The sequence below is a fragment of the Pipistrellus kuhlii genome, unplaced genomic scaffold (genome assembly GCF_014108245.1).
Source record: "Pipistrellus kuhlii isolate mPipKuh1 unplaced genomic scaffold, mPipKuh1.p scaffold_m20_p_3, whole genome shotgun sequence".
In the NCBI taxonomy this organism is placed as follows: Eukaryota; Metazoa; Chordata; class Mammalia; order Chiroptera; family Vespertilionidae; genus Pipistrellus; species Pipistrellus kuhlii.
In genome coordinates, this window is record NW_023425529.1 from 147,547,793 (window position 1) to 147,566,408 (window position 18,616).

General features: G+C 37.4%; 1 protein-coding gene across 5 annotated transcripts; it reads right to left on the bottom strand.

Annotated features, from left to right (window-relative positions):
* Positions 1–158: 158 nt before the first annotated feature.
* TGDS (TDP-glucose 4,6-dehydratase) lies at positions 159–17,602 on the bottom strand. Of its 5 annotated transcripts, none has more exons than XM_036457647.2 (12): positions 17,446–17,602; positions 15,146–15,212; positions 13,883–13,951; positions 12,069–12,159; positions 10,267–10,412; positions 9,068–9,166; positions 7,544–7,603; positions 5,180–5,223; positions 4,345–4,510; positions 2,802–2,860; positions 1,637–1,734; positions 159–260 (listed from the first exon to the last, which is right to left on the bottom strand). In XM_036457647.2, the coding sequence occupies exons 1-12, from the start codon at positions 17,592–17,594 to the stop codon at positions 175–177; spliced, it is 1,134 nt and encodes a 377-aa protein (XP_036313540.2). In that variant the 5' UTR covers positions 17,595–17,602; the 3' UTR covers positions 159–174. The 5 variants fall into 5 exon arrangements, with proteins under 5 accessions (XP_036313540.2, XP_036313541.1, XP_036313542.2 ...); XM_036457648.2 differs by lacking the exon at positions 17,446–17,602 and adding an exon at positions 15,379–15,413; XM_036457649.2 differs by lacking the exon at positions 9,068–9,166.
* Positions 17,603–18,616: the final 1,014 nt, after the last annotated feature.

Sequence of the window (18,616 nt, forward strand, 5' to 3'; positions counted from 1 at the left end):
CTGAAACTCTTCTAAAGACTGAGGAATTTTGCATTTGGATTTTATACAAAAAGTCATGAATCTAATTCCAAATAAAAAATTTAAAAAAAATAAAAAAGACACTTCATTTGGTCGCTTGATTTCGTATCTTGTCGAGGTAGGATAACTTTCTTCTTCTCCCAAAAATTGTCCTGACTACACAAATGGTGGCTGTACTGGGAAGGGTTCTAATGCCTTCTCCGCATTCTTCCAGTTGTGAAAATTTTCTTTGTACCACTCAACTGATAGGAAAAAAAGAGAAAAAATAAAAATTAAAAAACTAAACATCAGTTAACCAAAATATACTGAGTTCTGCTAAGTAAGAAAAGTCTTGCACAACAGCTATGAGCAGGCAAGGACTGCCTAATGACAATTTGATTTTAAACTGACATTTATCAGAAGACATTTCATCAACAAAAATTCAGATTTAAAAAATCAACTATTTTTTTTTTCTTTTTAGCTTCAAAAGTGCTTCAATGTTTAATTTGCTGGTGAAAGTGTTTAAGACATTCTGATTTTAAGAAATTCAGGGGGAAATTAGATAAATCATTTGCATTAGTTTTAAAGTTACAGAAAAGAGGTATAGTATTTTATTCATGTAAATGTAGAATACTACATTACAGGCATAGAGAAATGATGTGAGTTTCCTTCTGTTACTATGTAAAATTATTTTATGTTGCTATACTATCAGTAAAGTTTTCTAATTAAAAAAAGATACATTATCTTTGAATATGCTTCTTAAAACTTAACACAAGTGTTTTGTATTTTAAGCTCTGAATCAAGAATTTATGTTTGGATATATTTTTTCTCATTAGTACATTTCTAAATAGAACTTTAACATATATACACAAACTTTATACAATATATACCTATTTTAATAGATATTTCTATACATATTCAATTTGCTTCCTATTTGTTTGTTTCAATACAAAAAGACACAAGACACTTGCCCTAACTGGTTTGACTCAGTGGATAGAGCAACAGCCTGAGGACCTAAGGGTCCCAGGTTCGATTCCAGTCAAGGGCACATGCTCAGGTTGTGGGTTCATTCCCCAATAGGGGGTATGCAAGAGACAGCCGATCAATGATTCTATCTCATCACTGATGTTTCTATCTCTCTTTCTCCCTCTCCCTTCCTCTCTGAAATCAATAAAAACATATTTATAAAAATAGAAAATAAAAACTTAAGACACTTGAAGACTGTAAGTATCTATATTTCATCAAATCTAAGATGATACTTAAGATGTACTGTTATTTTACATGCCACTGAGAAAGAAAAATGTTGCAATGATAATTTTAAGATGCTAGTGATTGTAAAAACACATACCTTTCAAGGTTATGAAAAAAAAGTAAAAAATTGTGTACCTGAGAAACAATGAAATAAGTAGCTGACAAATGCTAAAAAGATATAGGAAGATTGATCAGAAGCCAGTCTATGAAATTCAAGATGCTTAGGAAATACAGTACTATTGCTAGAAATATATTAACTGTAACAATTTGAAAAGTAAGAATGATTCATTGCAATATTCTACTCAATTTGTAGTGTTCTAAAAATAAACCATTTTTTCTTTAAATTTTTCTTAATCCTCATCCCTCAAATGACCAATTGATAACATACTTGTTTTCTTTATTCCTTCTTTCCAAGGCACTTTAGGTCTCCATCCTAAGCCATGTATTTTTTCTGATTTCATTGGATATCTCATGTCATTGATCGGTCTTGGAAAACAAAACAGATTTAAAATGACACTATGGAAATATATTTACAAATCTAAATACCAAGAGAAATAATGGGTGTCCATGCATCTTCATCATATTTCAAATTTTTTTCTTAAAAAAATTCTCCCTAGTGACATGACCATAGAAAATTTATAAAATAAAGAGTATTATTTTTAAACTCATCTATAATCCCAGATACCTAACACTCACTGTGGCTTATCTTCTCATTTCAACACAATCTAAGTATGCATGCAGTGGATCATACTTAAATGTTTGATGAATAAATAAATGCATATAAACTTATTAGGACTTTTGTGTTCCATATCCTGAGTTGGGTACTTTATATTATAATTGAAGCTAAAAATACTTTTAAAAAGGCAAGAAAAGCCCCAACTGGTTTGGCTCAGAGGATAGAGGATTATTCTGTGGACTGACGGGTTCTAGGTTCGATTCTGATCAAGGGTACATGCCTGGGTTGCAGGTTCAATCCCCAGCAGGGGGCATGCAGGAGACAGCCAATCAATGATTCTCTCTCATCACTGATGTTTCTATCTCCCTCTCCCTTCCTTTCTGAAATGAATAAAAACATTTTTTTAGCCGAAACCGGTTTGGCTCAGTGGATAGAGCGTTGCCCTGCGGACTAAAAGGTCCCAGGTTCGATTCCGGTCAAGGGCATTTACCTTGGTTGCAGGCACATCCCCAGTAGAGGGTGTTCAAGAGGCAGCTGATCGATGATTCTCTCTCATCGATGTTTCTAACTCTCTATCCCTCTCTCTTCCTCTCTGTAAAAAAAACAATAAAATATATAAAAAACAAACAAACATTTTTTCTCTTTTACACTCAAGGAAACCTCAGTCTTAGAAAAAGTCAGTAACTTTCTTTAAATCACACAGTTAGTCAATAATAATGCTACACTTTATTCTTATGACATTTACAATTAGAAAAAAAATATTTTGGTAGAAAACTCAAAATGGACAAACTAGTTTCTTGTTAATTCCATATATTTCATAATTTTATGAGTACCTAAGATGCCAAATCTTACCCCAACATTTTAACTTGTTACTCACCTATCATTAACATAATCAACCCAGTTTTCCATTTCGGACTCTGAATTGGTCTCTTTGATCTGTCAAAATGGAAAGGGCTTTTAGGTCAAATTATAAAATGAGACCAGAGAATAACAATGGTTTTCAACAGAGGATTAAAAAAATAAGGAAAACAACTTCCTCAAAGCAGGAGAGACAACTAAGATGCACAGCATTTTAGTAACTTTCTAACCCATACTCTACCTGAAGCTCAGGAAGGATACATATTGTATACTATGGCAAAAAATAAAAAAAAAATCGGCTTTTGGTTATTACTCATTGTGATATTGTGATTTATAAAAAGAAATATATGTTCCTATCCTGGAGCTCCTGAAACCCTTAGAATTTCCCAAATGATGAGAGATAAAGGTGTCTTTTGCTATTTATAATAAACCCCTTTCAATTGCACCAATTGTTCATGTTAATAATGATTTTGGGAAGCCCCTAAAGATGGGGGCTGGCTGCCAGGAGAACCAACCAGGTGATTAGAGGGATAGAACTCAGCCCCCGCTTCCATACATCTGAGAGAGGAAGGGGAAGAAGTGCTTGAGGTTGAATTAATCACCAATGGCCAACGTGTTAATCAATCATGCCTACTTAATGAAGCCTCCATAAAAATAAAAATTAAAAGTAAACTGCTTCCTGAGTTCTGTGAGCCACTCAGCAAATTACCTCCAACTTATAGCTAGTTGGTCAGAAGCACAGGTGACAGCCAGGTCTTACAAACGGCATCTGAACTGAGAGATCTGATACTATCTCCAAATAGGTAACATCAGAATTGAGTTAAACTGTAGAACATCCAGACCATAATGACAATTGTTTGGTAGGGGAAACCCACACGTAAGGAGTACAGAGAATTCTGAGAATAGTGCAGAGGAAAACAAGTTTTTCAATACACTCTGTCCTCCTTTCTACTGAATTCTGAGATTTATCATTGATGTTCACAAATACATACAAATACTCATAATCATAATTATTTACATATCATTGTTCCTTTATTCTAAGACTTACAGCTTTATGTCTCTAAAATTGAGGTATATCTTTTATTGGGCTTCCCCCCCCTGAAAAACTATTACTAAATGAATAATATAATTTCAAATTACATATCTTAGTGTATGGATAGTATACATTAGTAATTGCCAACCTTTTACATCTCATGGCACATAAACTAATTACTAAAATCTATTGCACACCAAAAAATATATTTGTGGCTGATCTAACAAAAAAATATATATATTATTCTTATTCATTCACATCAGATGGCCATTGTTATGTTGGCTGTTTTCTTTTTTTTTTTTTTACAATCTAATGCTCTGAAAAGAGGTCAGTGCCCCTGATTAAATACTACATGTTTTAAAAATTCTTGCAGCACTCTGGACAAAATTTGCTGGTATATATAATTATAAATTTTATTTATTATTTATTAACCTTTCAATTGAATAAACTGTAATTTGTTGATTTTGACTAAATTAGTCATTGTATCACTAAATTTTGAAAACACTACTCTTTCACAATATATACGTACCAGTTGTATTAGTTCTTTGGCAAGCTGGAGAACTGACATTTCAAAATTGGTTCCAATGTTATAAATTTCACCTGGTTTCCCCTTTTTGAGGACAGTGAGGAATGCTTCTACTACATCAGTAGCATAAAGAAAATTTCTTGTTTGGAGCCCTGATCCATGAATGCAGCTAAAATTAAATAAAAGGAAATCATAAAGTTTTAAAAAGTAAGCTATCCGAGCCAGAGTAAGGCAACAATTGGGCACAACTCCAGAAAAGCCGATTCCCAAAGCAATCTTAGAACTCTTACTGAAAACACAAAATTTCACAACTTTTCTAAATTTTATCCATAGTTCTTAAATGATCTTCAAACCTCTTGAGGGTACTCAGCAGGAAAGTGGCAAATATATGTGAGCTTCTGAGAAATATTTATTCATCAATTGTATACCATAAATTTATTTTGAAGAACTATCTACAGTTTAATGAATCCTTTCAAAAAGTAAAATTATATAAAGATAGATGTCAAATTTTATGCGATAACTGAAAGTCCAGGATAAATCATTTAAGAACTGAATTTTTTTCCTTCTGTCACCATTTATCCCCCTCCCCCTCTTTTTACCTCCTCACAACTCCCTTCTCCTCTAGTAACAACCATATTGTTGTGTCTATGAGTTCTTTTCTTGTTTTTGTATTTTGCTTAGTCCCTTCACTTAAAAACTGAAATGATTTTAGTAAATAAATTATAAAGATGAATTACAAATTATAGTTATTTTTTTTTTAAATCTATTGACTAAACTTAGAAGAAATCCCACAACATTTCAGAAAAACATATGGGTACAAAGGTAAATAATAACATACCATTTCCTGTTGTGTTGTAGTAAAGAAATAAATTTTGGAATAACCTAAAAAGAATATTTAAATATCACTTTAGACTTTGGAAATTTACTCATTAATATGAATTTAAGCTCATTATAAGATTAAAACATTATTACTGTTAAGAAATATATTGTACATACATCAGAGTTCAAGAAAAACCTATTACAATTTCGATAAGTAAAAGAGCTCTAAGACAGCTTCCTATTTCACAAAAACAAGTTATCTCTTAGAAAAATATAAAAATAAGATAACATTATAACGTGGAACTTTCCAGAAAGTCTTCATGAATAATTTGCTTTTTCATCACAAAACTCACTACTCTGTTGACTGTATAAGATACTCTAAAACTTAAGCAAAGTAGATATTAATACCAGCAGATCATGATAAGGGCCCTTTCCTTTGGACAAATGGATTAATGCAACCAGCTGGGAAGTGAAAAACTCACTCTAAATTTAAGTCTTGACCTTACATTCATTAGCTGGGAGGGAGCATAGTTGCTTAAAAGTGGGTTTAATGATACAGAACCAATTACACAGGCATTAACTATGTTTGACTACATTTCTTTTTTATTTTTATTTATTTAATTTTTAAAATATATTTCATTGATTTTTTACAGAGAGGAAGTGAGAGGGATAGAGAGTTAGAAACATCGATCAGCTGCCTCCTGCACACCCCCATTGGGGATGTGCCTGCAACCAAGGTACATGCCCTTGAACGGAATCGAATCTGGGACCCTTGAGTCCGCAGGCTGATGCTCTATCCACTGAGCCAAACCGGTTTCAGCTACATTTCTTTTTTAAACATCAACTTGTTGTTCCACTTAGTTATACATTCATTGGTTGACTCGTGTATGTGTCCTGACTGGGGATTGAACCTGAAACCCCTAATGTATCAGGATGATGCTCTAACCAATTTAGCTACCCAGCTAGGGTTGAATACATTTCCTTTTATATATATATATATATATATATATATATATATATATATATATATATATATATATATATATATTTTTTTTTTTTTTTTTTTTTTTTTTTTTTTCTTTACTGATTTCAGAGAGAAAGGAAGAGTGAGAGAGAGAAACATCAATGATGAGAGAAAATTGGCTACCTCCTACATGTGCCCTACCGGGGATCAAACCCACAACTGGATATGTGCCCTGTCTGAGATTTAAACCTTGATCTCCTGGTTCATAGGTCTATGCTCAGCCATTGAGCCACACCAGCAGGGTCTGAATACATTTCTTTATTCACTACTTGTACTACTTTCTGGAAGACATTCAGGCCTGCAATAATAAATAGGAGTTGGAGAACAGTTAACCAGACTATTAACTGTGATGTTAACAAGATAAATTTATTTTTCCCCTTTTGTTTATTTTTTAATCCAGTCTCTTCGCTCCCTCCAGCCCTTATCTCAGTTCACTCCAATTATTACTCTAAATGAAGACAAGGACTAAACCTTAGTTGTCCTATCCCCCAGCCATCCTCAGGGGCCACACACTGCACTCTCTAGAAGTGCTGTAGAGGGAACTGAGTCACAAGACAAAGACACTAATGTGACCTATCTGGGGATTTCATACAGTAGCAGGAAAAAAACAACGTTCTCCAAAGGCCTTAAGTGCACAGTCTCTCCAGGGCACATGTAAGCACAGAGAGGTTACCTAAAACTTGAATAAGTCATTTTAGGATCAAACAGATTTGCCAAAGCTCTACCACACACAAAGTACTCCCTCTTGCCTTTACTGAGCAAACATCAGTGTACAACACCATCTGTCTCTCTAAATCTCCCTGACTTTGGAGTCCTGCTTTCCAAAATGCAATTTGAAGTCAGTATTTCCAGTTCAGGATTCTTGGGACGAGCATGGCTGATTTCATAAGGCGTCTCTGCCCACTTGGAAATGCTTTTATTCCACGCCATAGTCCCATCACTGTGGAGTCTCAGATAAAATTTCTGTACCAGCTTCCCACATTCCTGCATAGCTGGACATACTGGTCTTACTGCAAACCAGGAGTCTAAACTGCAGCGTAGTAGCAGTGCTTGGGAATCCTGCAAAGTGCAAGGCATTTTCATGTGTATCATCTCACTGGATTCCTCAAAATCCTTTCTAATGTTATCCTTACTCCTCATTCTAAGAATGATGCTAAAAAGGGCCCGAGGTCATGCCAGCTGATGAATGTAAGGTCAAGATTTAAGCTTAAGTCTTGCAACTCTAAACCAGAGATCTGCATGTGACCTATATCGCATCTATAAATTACGTACAATTACAACATAAATGTTGAATAACTGAAGAGAGATTATTATAAGTTACAATCACTAAAACACTCTGAATTTAGAAATACAATGTACCTTTTCTGGATACTGATGTGGTCCATAAACGTTACTGCTTCTTGTGATGACAACTGGAAACTTAGAGTATTCGACAGTAAGATAATGGAAAGGTCCAAAATAATGATTATCTAAAGTTAAGCAGTTTTAAAATATGGCACTTTTGGCTAAATAATTCCACACACCTTAAGGACAGAGGGAAGGGATTTTTTTTTCTAATGTAAGACTCCTGAAAAGACAGGAGAGGATGGGATTCAGATAAAGGCGGAGGTTTCAAGAGGAATTTTTTCTTTATTGGGACAAGGGGAGGACAAGTATAGATGAAGGCAGATTTGTAAGTTTGATAGAAGAACACTAAGGAAATTTCCACCTGATTTTTTCAGAGACCATCTCTAGGACTCTAGGTTTGGTTAGATGTTACACTTCAAATTGGCTTTCTCTCTTGTACCAATGCTTACAAATAAAAAACCTACCAGGAGAAAGAAAAGGACCAATGCTACTGGAACACAAAAGGCAAGAGGACCTTAAGTCGTTCCTGGGCTTGCCTTTCTGACCCAGGCCCTAGTTACTCCCAAAGATCAGTTGGAAGCTAAATGTAGGGGATTCAAGCAGATAATTCATACGGGTAAGGCGCCCCACTGACACTGTCAGAGCCATCCGGGAACTCTGCCTCCTATTTACGAGAAGCTACGAGAGATGAATTGTGTAGAGAGGAGCACAGAGGAGGTCCTGGAACCTGCCCTCCCTCTGACTTCCTTCACTCCCAGGATTCCTGGGAGCAGGGCTTTTCACTTTATTTATTTATTTATTTAAAAAAAAAATAAATATATATATATCTATTTTTTTTTAATTGATTTTTTACAGAGAGGAAGGGAGAGAGATAGAGAGCTAGAAACATCAATGAGAGAGAAACATCGATTAGCTGCCTTCTGCACAACCTCCACTGGGGATGTGCCTGCAACCAAGGTACATGCCCTTGACAAATCGAACCTGGGACCTTTCAGTCCGCAGGCTGATGCTCTATCCACTGAGCCAAACAGGTTTCGGCAAGGCTTTTCACTTTAGCTGTAACACTCTACCTATTACTGAAGTAAGAAAAAAACACACATACAAATCATTCCTTTAAAATAGGGGTGTCGAACTCAATCAGAGAAGGGGCCAAAATCTAAAATCCAGCCTAAATCGCGGGCCGAATGGTTTACTGAACAGTCATAAACTGTCATTGTGATGGAAACACAGCGGAGTGCAGTGATGACAGCGCGGTGCGGGCCACATTGCAAGGCCTGGCAGGACGGATTTGGCCCGTGGGCCTTGTGTTTGACACATGTGCTTTAAAAGATGAACTAAACAAGAAGAAAGAAGTAGGTCCTGCTTTGTCTACACGCTATAGAAAATCAGTTTTTTTTTTAATTCCTTAATATGGAACTTTTCTCAATACGTATCTTCTACTCTAGAAATGAAATATTGCTAATGCTAACTTGACATTTTAACACCTAAGTCCAAAGAAAAATGATTCAAGAGTTTTAAATTAAAATAAGTTCTTACTTTGTACTGTTCCCAGTAAGACTGTACAAAACACTCAGCCTCTGCCTTAGATGATGCATATGGATTTGTTGGTTGTTTGGGTGAAGATTCATCAAATTCCTAATTTTAAAAAGATAAATTTCTTTTAAAAGGTACTATGTATACTTTCTAAGTAGAGAAATCAGAAAATATATTACAAACTTGAAATGTTAATCATGGCATTAAAAGACATTTATGAACCCCAACTATGTGCAAAGCATTTCTCTGTGCACTTTAATGCAGTAACCTATTTAAAGTTTATAACAGTCTAATGAGGCAAGAGGCAGAACAGCAAGTACAAAGCCCTGAGATAGAAGCGTGTTCAAGGGAACTGCAAGGAGCTTCATGAGAGGGGAGAGAAATGGGAAATGAGAGCTAGAGGGAGGCCAGACTATGTGGAACCTTGAAGGCCAACACTAACTGACCTTGAGCAGAGTAATGTTATGATCTTACATTTAAAAAATTATCTGGTTACTGTGTCACCTCAGCTGTAAGATGACAAGGTACAAGAAGGAAGAAATTCAGCTTATAAAAAATGCAAGGAGAAATGAAAATGGTTGCTTCTCAGAGGTGGGATTGTGGATTGAAAAGTGGTCAAGGTCTGCTTTTTCTCATTTTAAGTTTTTCCAAACTTCATGATTTTTTTCACTACACATGTGTTTTGGTAAAAACAAAACAAAACAAAGCAAAATGAGGTCATGAGTGATTATGAAAAATATAGACTGGAAAATGGAGTCATTTTTTGCATTAAAATTATGAATTTACAAATTATTAAAAAGAGAGAAAAAATTCCATTTTCTACAATAATTTCGCACTTACTCCTTGACATCCCAGGGTGCTTTCCTGAGCAAACAGACAGCAGGCTGCAGCCTAATTTGCACAATGGCTGATGCAAATCACATTCATCATGCATGTAAGACTGGACAAAAAGATGAAACCTGCTGTCTGTTCTCTTGTAAAATATTGTCAGTCGTATTACATTTAAATCTCTTCTGCGAGTATTGTTGTTGCCATTGGAGAGGCATTATTTGATCTGAACAGAGGCACCATGGAATGACAACTGAGAGTCCCATAAGTGATGTATAATCAGAGGATGAAAAAAGCCCAGAGAAGGTCTTAATGTTTAAGGTTTGTTGCAAGATCCATGGTAAGTAGATGAAACATATATTTTCTAAGCTTACCTTATCAAGACTCCCTCCATATACTTCATCTGTGCTGACATAAATAAATTTCTCCACTCCAGCTTCATGAGCGGCACTTACCAAGACGTGAGTGCCGTAAACATTAACATATGTAAACTCCTTTGAGTTACGTACAAATGAAAGATCTAAAGAAAAGAGAGAAAGCTAGAACAATTCCATCCAAGGGATAAAACAAATACCAAATGGTAGACTTAGGTTTAAGGAAAACTATTCACTTCTTTTCATTCACTACAAATGCAATAGTTTTAAGAATAACATAAAACACATGGCTATTATGATTTCTTTAAGCCTAAATTACATCATATGTGTACATTCTTAGAGCCTAGAAAACCATCAGTGCAAAATTTTCAGGAAACACTTTTAATTCCATAAGGAAAAAAAAATGATAAATTTAAATTTAAAATATTTTTAAATTTAAAAGTTTTTTGAAATTTCACGCTGAAGCTAGAGGGCTGGGCTTTTCAGTTCAACATGTTATTGCTGAAAACAACTATTGGACAAATTATTTTATAATATGTAAACTAGAGGTCCGGTGCATGAAATTTGTGCACTCGAAGGGAGGGGGCTCTCAACCTGGAATATAAGAGAGTGGATTTCGAAAGGGTACAGGCTAGGCCAAGGGACCCTAAATGGTGCATGATTGGGGCCAGGGAAGAATGTGGAGGGACCACGGGAGGGCTCCAGGGTGTGTATGGCCCATCTCGCTCAGTCCAGATCAGCCGGACCCTAGCAGCAAGCTAATCTATCAGTTGGAGCATCTGACCCCTGGTGGTCAGTGCACATCATTGCAAGCGGTGGAGCAGCCTTAGCCTATCATTAGCATATTACATTTTGATTGGCTGAAGATCCGACACTTAGCATATTAGGCTTTTATTATATTAGATTCACTTCTAAAGAATCGATTTTCTATAATCTGGGAATGAGGGGAGCTTTCCTAACTATGGTTCACAACACAGAAGCAAAAGAAAAGAAACTGATAAATTTGACTACATAAAAATTCTTGCATGGTTAAAAAAACAACAGAAAAATCTACAAATTAAAAAGATAAATGTCAAACTGGGAAAATATTTAAACTTATCAGAAATAAAAGGTTAATATACTCAATCTATAAAGAAGTTATAAAAAATAACAACCCTATGGTAAAATGGGGAAGAGACATAAATAGATAGGACAATATGAAGCTTAATATGCTCAACCTAATTACAAGAAAAATACAAATTAAAAACTCATAAAGCCCTGGCCAGTGTGGCTCAGTTGGCTGAGCACCGTCCTGTGCACCGAAAGGTCACCAGTTCAATTCCTGGGGAGGGCACAGACCCAGGTTTCAGGTTTGATCCCCAGTCGGGGTGTGTGCTAGAGGCAGCTAGTTGATGTTTCTATCTTATATCAGTATTTCTTTCTCTCTCTTTAAAAAAATCAATGCAAATATTTATTTATTTATTTATTCATTTATTTATTTATTTATTTTAAATACAGTTTAAATGTTCATCTCCCCAGAAGTAATCCCTATGCTGACTTTGGTTAAACTTGTATTTTTAAGGTAACATTCAAGGTTACATTTCTATCTACAATTTTAAAAAAGTGACTTGAAAAGCACCAATTACCTTGATAACATAGTGACTCCTGGTTTGTTTTTCTAGAAAAGCATGTCTTTATGCTTGCTCAAAGACACATACTAAATACCTACTCGCACAGCCCCATTACTGGACTTTGATTTAGGCTAAACAGCCACTGGAATAGATAATTTGCCCCTCATAAATGCAATATAAAATAATGCTTACCTACATGTGTTTGTGCAGCAAAATGTAGTACTATATCTATTTTCTCTGTTTCAAAAAGCAGCTTCACAAAGTGAGAATCACATATGTCACCCTATATAAAAGTGAACATGAAAAAATTAAGTTTCATTTAGCATTCTCATTTGTAAAAACCATTTTACTATATGAACAACAACAACAAAAAGATAAGAGAATCCATTCTCCCCTCCCCAATTTAATAGAGAGCAGCTTAAAATTAAACTGAGGGGTCAAGTAAGTACAGTAATGAATGATGTATTTTTTTCCCCAGCATCCTAGGATATAAAATATTCAATTCAAAACTATTTTTGCAAATAAATGTCTAAAATAATATTTTATTGAGTACCAACTACTACTGAGGGCTGTACTAGGTTTTTTCCATAACATTCTTGTCAACCTAAGGTTGCTGTGTTAACAGGACAAATTTTATACATATTTTCAAAAGTTCAAGATAACCATTATTGAAATATATTTAAAGTAATTATTACAATTGGAACGACATTTTGAAAAATGTATCTTATCACAACTAAGTAAACGTAAGAGTACTTCTGATGTGTAGTTAGTTCTAAAAATATGTATTCTTGCACTACCTGGTTTGGCTCAATAGATAAGCATGGGCCTGTGGACTGAAGGGTCTGGAGTTCGATTCCAGTCAAGGGCACATGCCCATGTTGTAGGCTGGATCTCATCATTGATGTTTCTATCTCTCTCTTCTCTTCCCTTTCTCTCTGAAATCAATCCTACACAGTAAAGGGCTAATATGCAAATCAACTGAACAGCAGAACAACTGGTTGCTATGACATGCACTGACCACCAGGGGACAGATGCTGCTCCCATAGGCAGATGCTGCTCCTCTGGTGGTCAATGAGCTCCCATAGGAGGAGCGCCACTCAGCCAGAGACCAGGCTCATGGCTGAAGAGCGCAGCAATGGTGGTGGGAGCCTCTCCCACCTTGCAGTAGCACTAAGGATGTCCAACTGATAGCTTAGCTTAGGCCCAGTTGGACATCCTACAAGGGCTTCCAGACTGCAAGAGGGTGCAGGCCGGGCTGAGGGACCCCTCTCCCACAAAGCGCATGAATTTCATGCACTGGGCCTCTGGTAAAAAGATTTTTTTTAAATAATAAAATAAAATAAAAATATGTATTCTCAATAATTCTTTGGTGACTAAAGAAAACACTTTCATACAGAAGAACAGAATAATGAAATGTGGTTAAAAATAGAGTTTTTAGAATCACAAAAAAAAAACAAACCCACATAAACCATAGGATAAAGAGTTGCATTTGACATTAAAATTTGCCTTTGCAAATTAATGACCTGGCTCTGTGGTTTATACTTTGGACTCCTTTAAAAGCAGCTAGTAAGAATCAGTCTTCCAGAGCCAATCAACCAACTTTCATGGGAGAAGACTATCCAACTGGCTATATGGTGGGCTTTTTGGCTATTGGCTGGCTAAAGTCTGGTAACACCCCACTTTATACCAATCTTCTTAAATCCCAGCAAGGCCTTATTAAGAAAGATAGTAAGGACCTAAAAGTCACAAACCATATAAGTTAAATCAGCTACTCACAGATGTACCAAAGTACCAAAAATCACATGTAACTTTATATATGGTGTCAGTCTAAAAGTAGTATTCTCTATAGCATGTGGTACTTCTGGAAACTAAAGGTCTTTAATTAGCATGCTTTCTAAGTCCATATTATACAAGTTTGTGAAGAAGGAAGATACAGTGTTTGAACAGGTAAATCTATAATAATAGGCAATATATAATAATTATATAATTATAAGAAACTTTCATACCTGAATAAATTTGTAGTTTTGTTTGTTAGAAATGGTTTCAAGATTCTTCAAACTTGCACAGTAATCCAGCTTATAATAAATAAGAGGAAAGAAGGGTAGAGAAATAATACAAAAAGTGATAATAGCTTTTCCTATAAAATATCAATTTATTTTAAAGACTATAGATGGTCTGACTGTAATACAAGAACATATCTTCTTAAAGTTTTTACTTTTTGTATTTTTTAAGTATCTAATTTCTTAAAAGTAAAAAAACAAAAACGTAATTTTGTTATCGTTTCAAAACACACATACAAAACACACACTTGTTATAAACCTCTCCTTTTAAAAATGTTCCTGCTCAGATTTGCTTCCAGCCGCTGATGGCTATAAAAGTTTATCATTCCTTACTGAAAAAAAATTAGTGATTGAGAACAATTACATCTGTACTACACATATTATAGCTCATTACATTTTTTCGGAGTTAACTGCTGGTAAATTGGTATAGAGATGGGGGGGAAATTACTATGAAAGGCAGGTAAAAATTCCTGGTTTGTTCTTTGACTATGTATTTTTCCTATTACATTTTGTGAAATGAAGGTAACTAACTGCATCTTGTGTTTAAAGTAAAAAATTCAGTAATCATGGTATCTCCTCTGCCCAGCTGGTGTGGCTCAGAGGTTGAATGTCGACCTATGAAAGGGGTGATCAGGGCTCGGTTCCCGGGTGGGGCAGGCAGGATGCTGCCAATCAGTGATTCTCTTTCATCACTGATGTTTCTCTCTCTCTCTCCCCCCCTTCCTCTCTGAAATCAATTTTTTTTTTAAATTAGCAATTACTAATCATGGTTTTCAGATTATCTAAGGAGAGTCCAACTATTATATAATATTCTCAAAATTAAATTAATCACATTTTAATTTTAAAAGTAAATATATCGTTTTCCATGAGATGACAGTTATAAAATCAAATTATACAATCAAATAATCAGAATATTTCAATTAAAAAAAAGATTAAAAATCACAATATTACACTAAATATTGAGTTTAGGGTGAAGATTTTTTTTTGGGTAAAAATACTGCTCTTAAAACCTTTACTTTATAGGGTATCATAATAAATGAGAAAGTTTCAAAGGACTTTATTACTAAGATTAAATATAGCATGAACACATAATACAGGCCCCTAAGTTACTAAAATGATTAAAAAAATGAAATTATTAGCATGACAAAATTCTAATATTTTAAAATATATATAAATTTCAGCACATGAACGCATTTTTATAAAACTCACCTTGTCTAGATTTATGATCATATAGTTTGGATAATCTTCCACTAAAGACACAATCACATGTGATGCACTGTAAGAAAAAAGTATATGCTATTAGCAGAAAATTTCACCTTTCCATAAATTCTTTAATGTTATTCTAAGCTATCAGGTATTAGGCAACGAATGAAAGATACCTTTAAATTTTTACAAGAAATATAACTACACTGAATATACACCCATCCACTCTTTTCACTAACCTTGTCAATAGTATCAACATATAAAGCCTTACATTTCCTTTATGCTATGGAGACAATTCACTGGTCCTAAGAAAAAATTATTGATAGTTTAACTAGTGATCTGTCCACGCATACTTTGAGTATGGGAGTAAAGCAGGATGGATGATAAATAAATGGTTGGTGGTCAGGGCAAATGGTCTATAATGAGCCTTTTCAGAGACTGTAGGTATAATTATGTAAAAATTAAGTTAGTGTGAGCAGAGGAGCTATCTATGCTCAATGTAATTCTACTGCAATTGCCATCTCTTAGCACAAGAATGTGATGGTCTAAATCAGGGGGTCCTAGACTAAACCTCTGTTTCCACGGCTAGCTGAAACCATCTGAGTTAGATATCCACAGTGGCTCCTGGGTTTCAGAGGACCCTGAAGTGGAACCAGAGGCACATCTCAGTGAGATGATCCTCCAGATTTTATCATATGCACCAAACACCGGTGGGAACAAGGGCAGCTTAACAGCCCTTTCACAGCATTTTCTAGAAATACCCTTCCTGGACCAGCACTCTCACACCAGTACCATCCTTTCATGTCCACCATGCTCCTGTTCTCATTAAGGGAACCCTGCCTGCGGGTACCCTTCTCCAAGCCACTTTCAGATCAGAAGAGGAGACTTAATGTGCTAATGAGCTTGGGAGAGAGAGTCCCAAGTTCCTTTTATTCCACTAGGCATTTGGAGTGTTTAAGTTTGTACTGATGCACTCATCCATTAAACAATGACTAAAGACCTTCATACAATGAGCATTCTTCCGGGTGCTAAGACAGCAGCACTTTCTGCCCTCATTCTGTTTACATTCTAAAGAGGGGATGCAAGCGATAAACAATACATAACAATAAACACAATATGGAACATTTCAGGCAATGGTAAGTGTGTTAGTAGGGAGTGGGTATTTTAGTTTGGGGGGAGGGAGGAGGTGTCAGGTAAGGCCTGAGGAGGTGGTGTCTGAGTAAACGCCTGAACTGAGTGATGCAAACAGCTTAAGCAAAGGGGAAGCAAGGGCGAGGCCTCAAGAAAGGAGGAAGGGGCCTGCTGTGTTCCAGGGAAGGCAAGAGGAGAGTGTGGTTGGCACAGAAAAGCTAGGGGGTGTAGACTGGCAGGAGATCAGATTGGCAAAGTCGCTTGGGCGTGCGAGAGTCTTCTAGACACGGTAGAGAGCCTGGCTTTTATTCTAAATACGACAGGAATCATTGGAGTAAACGTTATGCACGCTTGCTGAATCAACACTGACTTGTGAGAAACAGACTCGGAGGCATTATGAGCCACCAGGAGGCTATGGGCAGTCTAGGGCAAAAGAAGAAAGTACAATAGCATGGGCTAGGGTGGAAGGGGAAGGGGTGAGAAGAGGCCCTGAGGGTATACGTGCAAGCAGGGAGAGAGGACTTGATTGTGGGTGTGCGGGAAAGAGGCAGCAAACCGTTTGGTACCAACAGAGCGTTTTTTAAGTCAGTTGACTAAATACATGCCCTATCCCATTACAAAAATTTATTTTTGGGGTGACTGCACGTACAAGACCTGCGTCTTGGAGGGGAGGGGGCGGGTCACGAAGCAACGGTGAGAAGCTCATTGCCAATTACGGGCGCACCCAGGAGAGCGACAGGTGCACCGCAGGCGAGGGAGGAGGGCGGGGAGCACCCAGCACCTCCGCTTTGGACGGGAGGCGTTTGAAAGAAGTCGCAGTTTCCAAGGAGCCTGGTCCTCACAGGCCGGGCGAGGGAAGAAGAGAGGAAGATACCGGTCATGCATTAAGAGTAAGGTGAGCAAGCGTCCCGCTTTGGGCGGGACAGTCCCGATTTTTAACAATTTGTCCCCCGTCCCGCGGCTTTTTTTTAAAACGCCGCCGGACAAATTGTTAAAAATTGGGACTGTCCCGCCCAAAGCGGGACGCCTGGCCGGTCACCTTAATTAAGAGACTCTCTCCCCGGATCAGACAGACAACCCAAAGCTGGTCCCAAGCTGCCAAGAGCGAGCAGCGGCGCAGGGAAAGGCTGGGGTTTCGGGGAAGCCGCCCCTCGGCCGGCGGCGCCGTTACCTACATGAAGCCGGCGCCCCCGGTCACCAGCACCCGCTTCGCGAAGCTGCCGGGAGGGCCCGCGGGATCCACCCAGCCCGCAGCCGACATCTCCGGGGCCGCAGCGCCCGGCGCCGTAAAGTGCCAGGTCTCCAGCCTGGAGGGAAGTTCCATCGCGACCTTTTACGACTTGCCTCGTTTCTCTTCCCCCCCTTCCCCCCCATCACCCTTGGTTACTGGGGCGACTTCCGGAACAGAGCTGAGTCCCGGACCGTCGGTGGGCGGGGCGGAGCAGTCGGGTGCGCAGGCGGGCGCAGCTGGTCTGTACGGCCGCCTGGGTTGCTAGCGTCTAAGGGTCCGGTGTCTGGGGAGGTGGAATCTTTTCTTTTCCACTCTTTTTTTTAATTTTATTGATTAAGGTATCACATAATTGTCCTCCTACCCCCATTCCCATCCCCTCTTATGCCCCACCCCCCTATTGTCCATGGCCACTGGGCTAGGCCCATAGCATGCACACAGTCCTTTGATTGTTCTGTTCCCCTTACCCGCACCCTCCTCTATTTTCACTCTGAGGTTTGAGAGTCTGATCACTGCTTCTCTTTCTCTGGGTCCGTTTTTGTTCATCAGTTTATGTTTTCCTCTAGATGTGTGAGATCATGTGATCTAAGAAATACCCTTGTAAGAACCTAAACTGAGACAAGCCATAATGGTTATGCTGAGAGGCAAATGAATCATTCTGTAGTGAGTTTCTTTCTGGACTAACAGTTCTTTTGAGTCCCAATTTCAATGTCAAACAGTTCCTTACGTGTACCTGTCAGCCATGATATTTCAGATCTGGATGGTGGACAAATGGTGGTGATGCAGGTGCAACCATCTCTGGTTTGGTCCTGGGTATCCTTCAGCAACACGCAGCTGCTGTCTGCTGGTATAGCAAGGCATCGTCAGCGTCGTCCATCTCTGAACTGTTTCTCTTCTGTCTTCATGGCTGGAGCACTTCTGTCTATTCCTCTCTGTTATAGGAGTTTAGATGGTCACAGAGTTGTTTTCTGAAGCCTTGAAGGTTTCTGGGGAGTGTCTCCAGCATGCATTAGGCTTTGCTGAGATACACAGGTGGTCAGAGATATGAATGATTACCTTCTTTTCATTCTTGTGCAACAGCCATCTCCACAGATTAACACGCAGCTGAGTTGTGAACT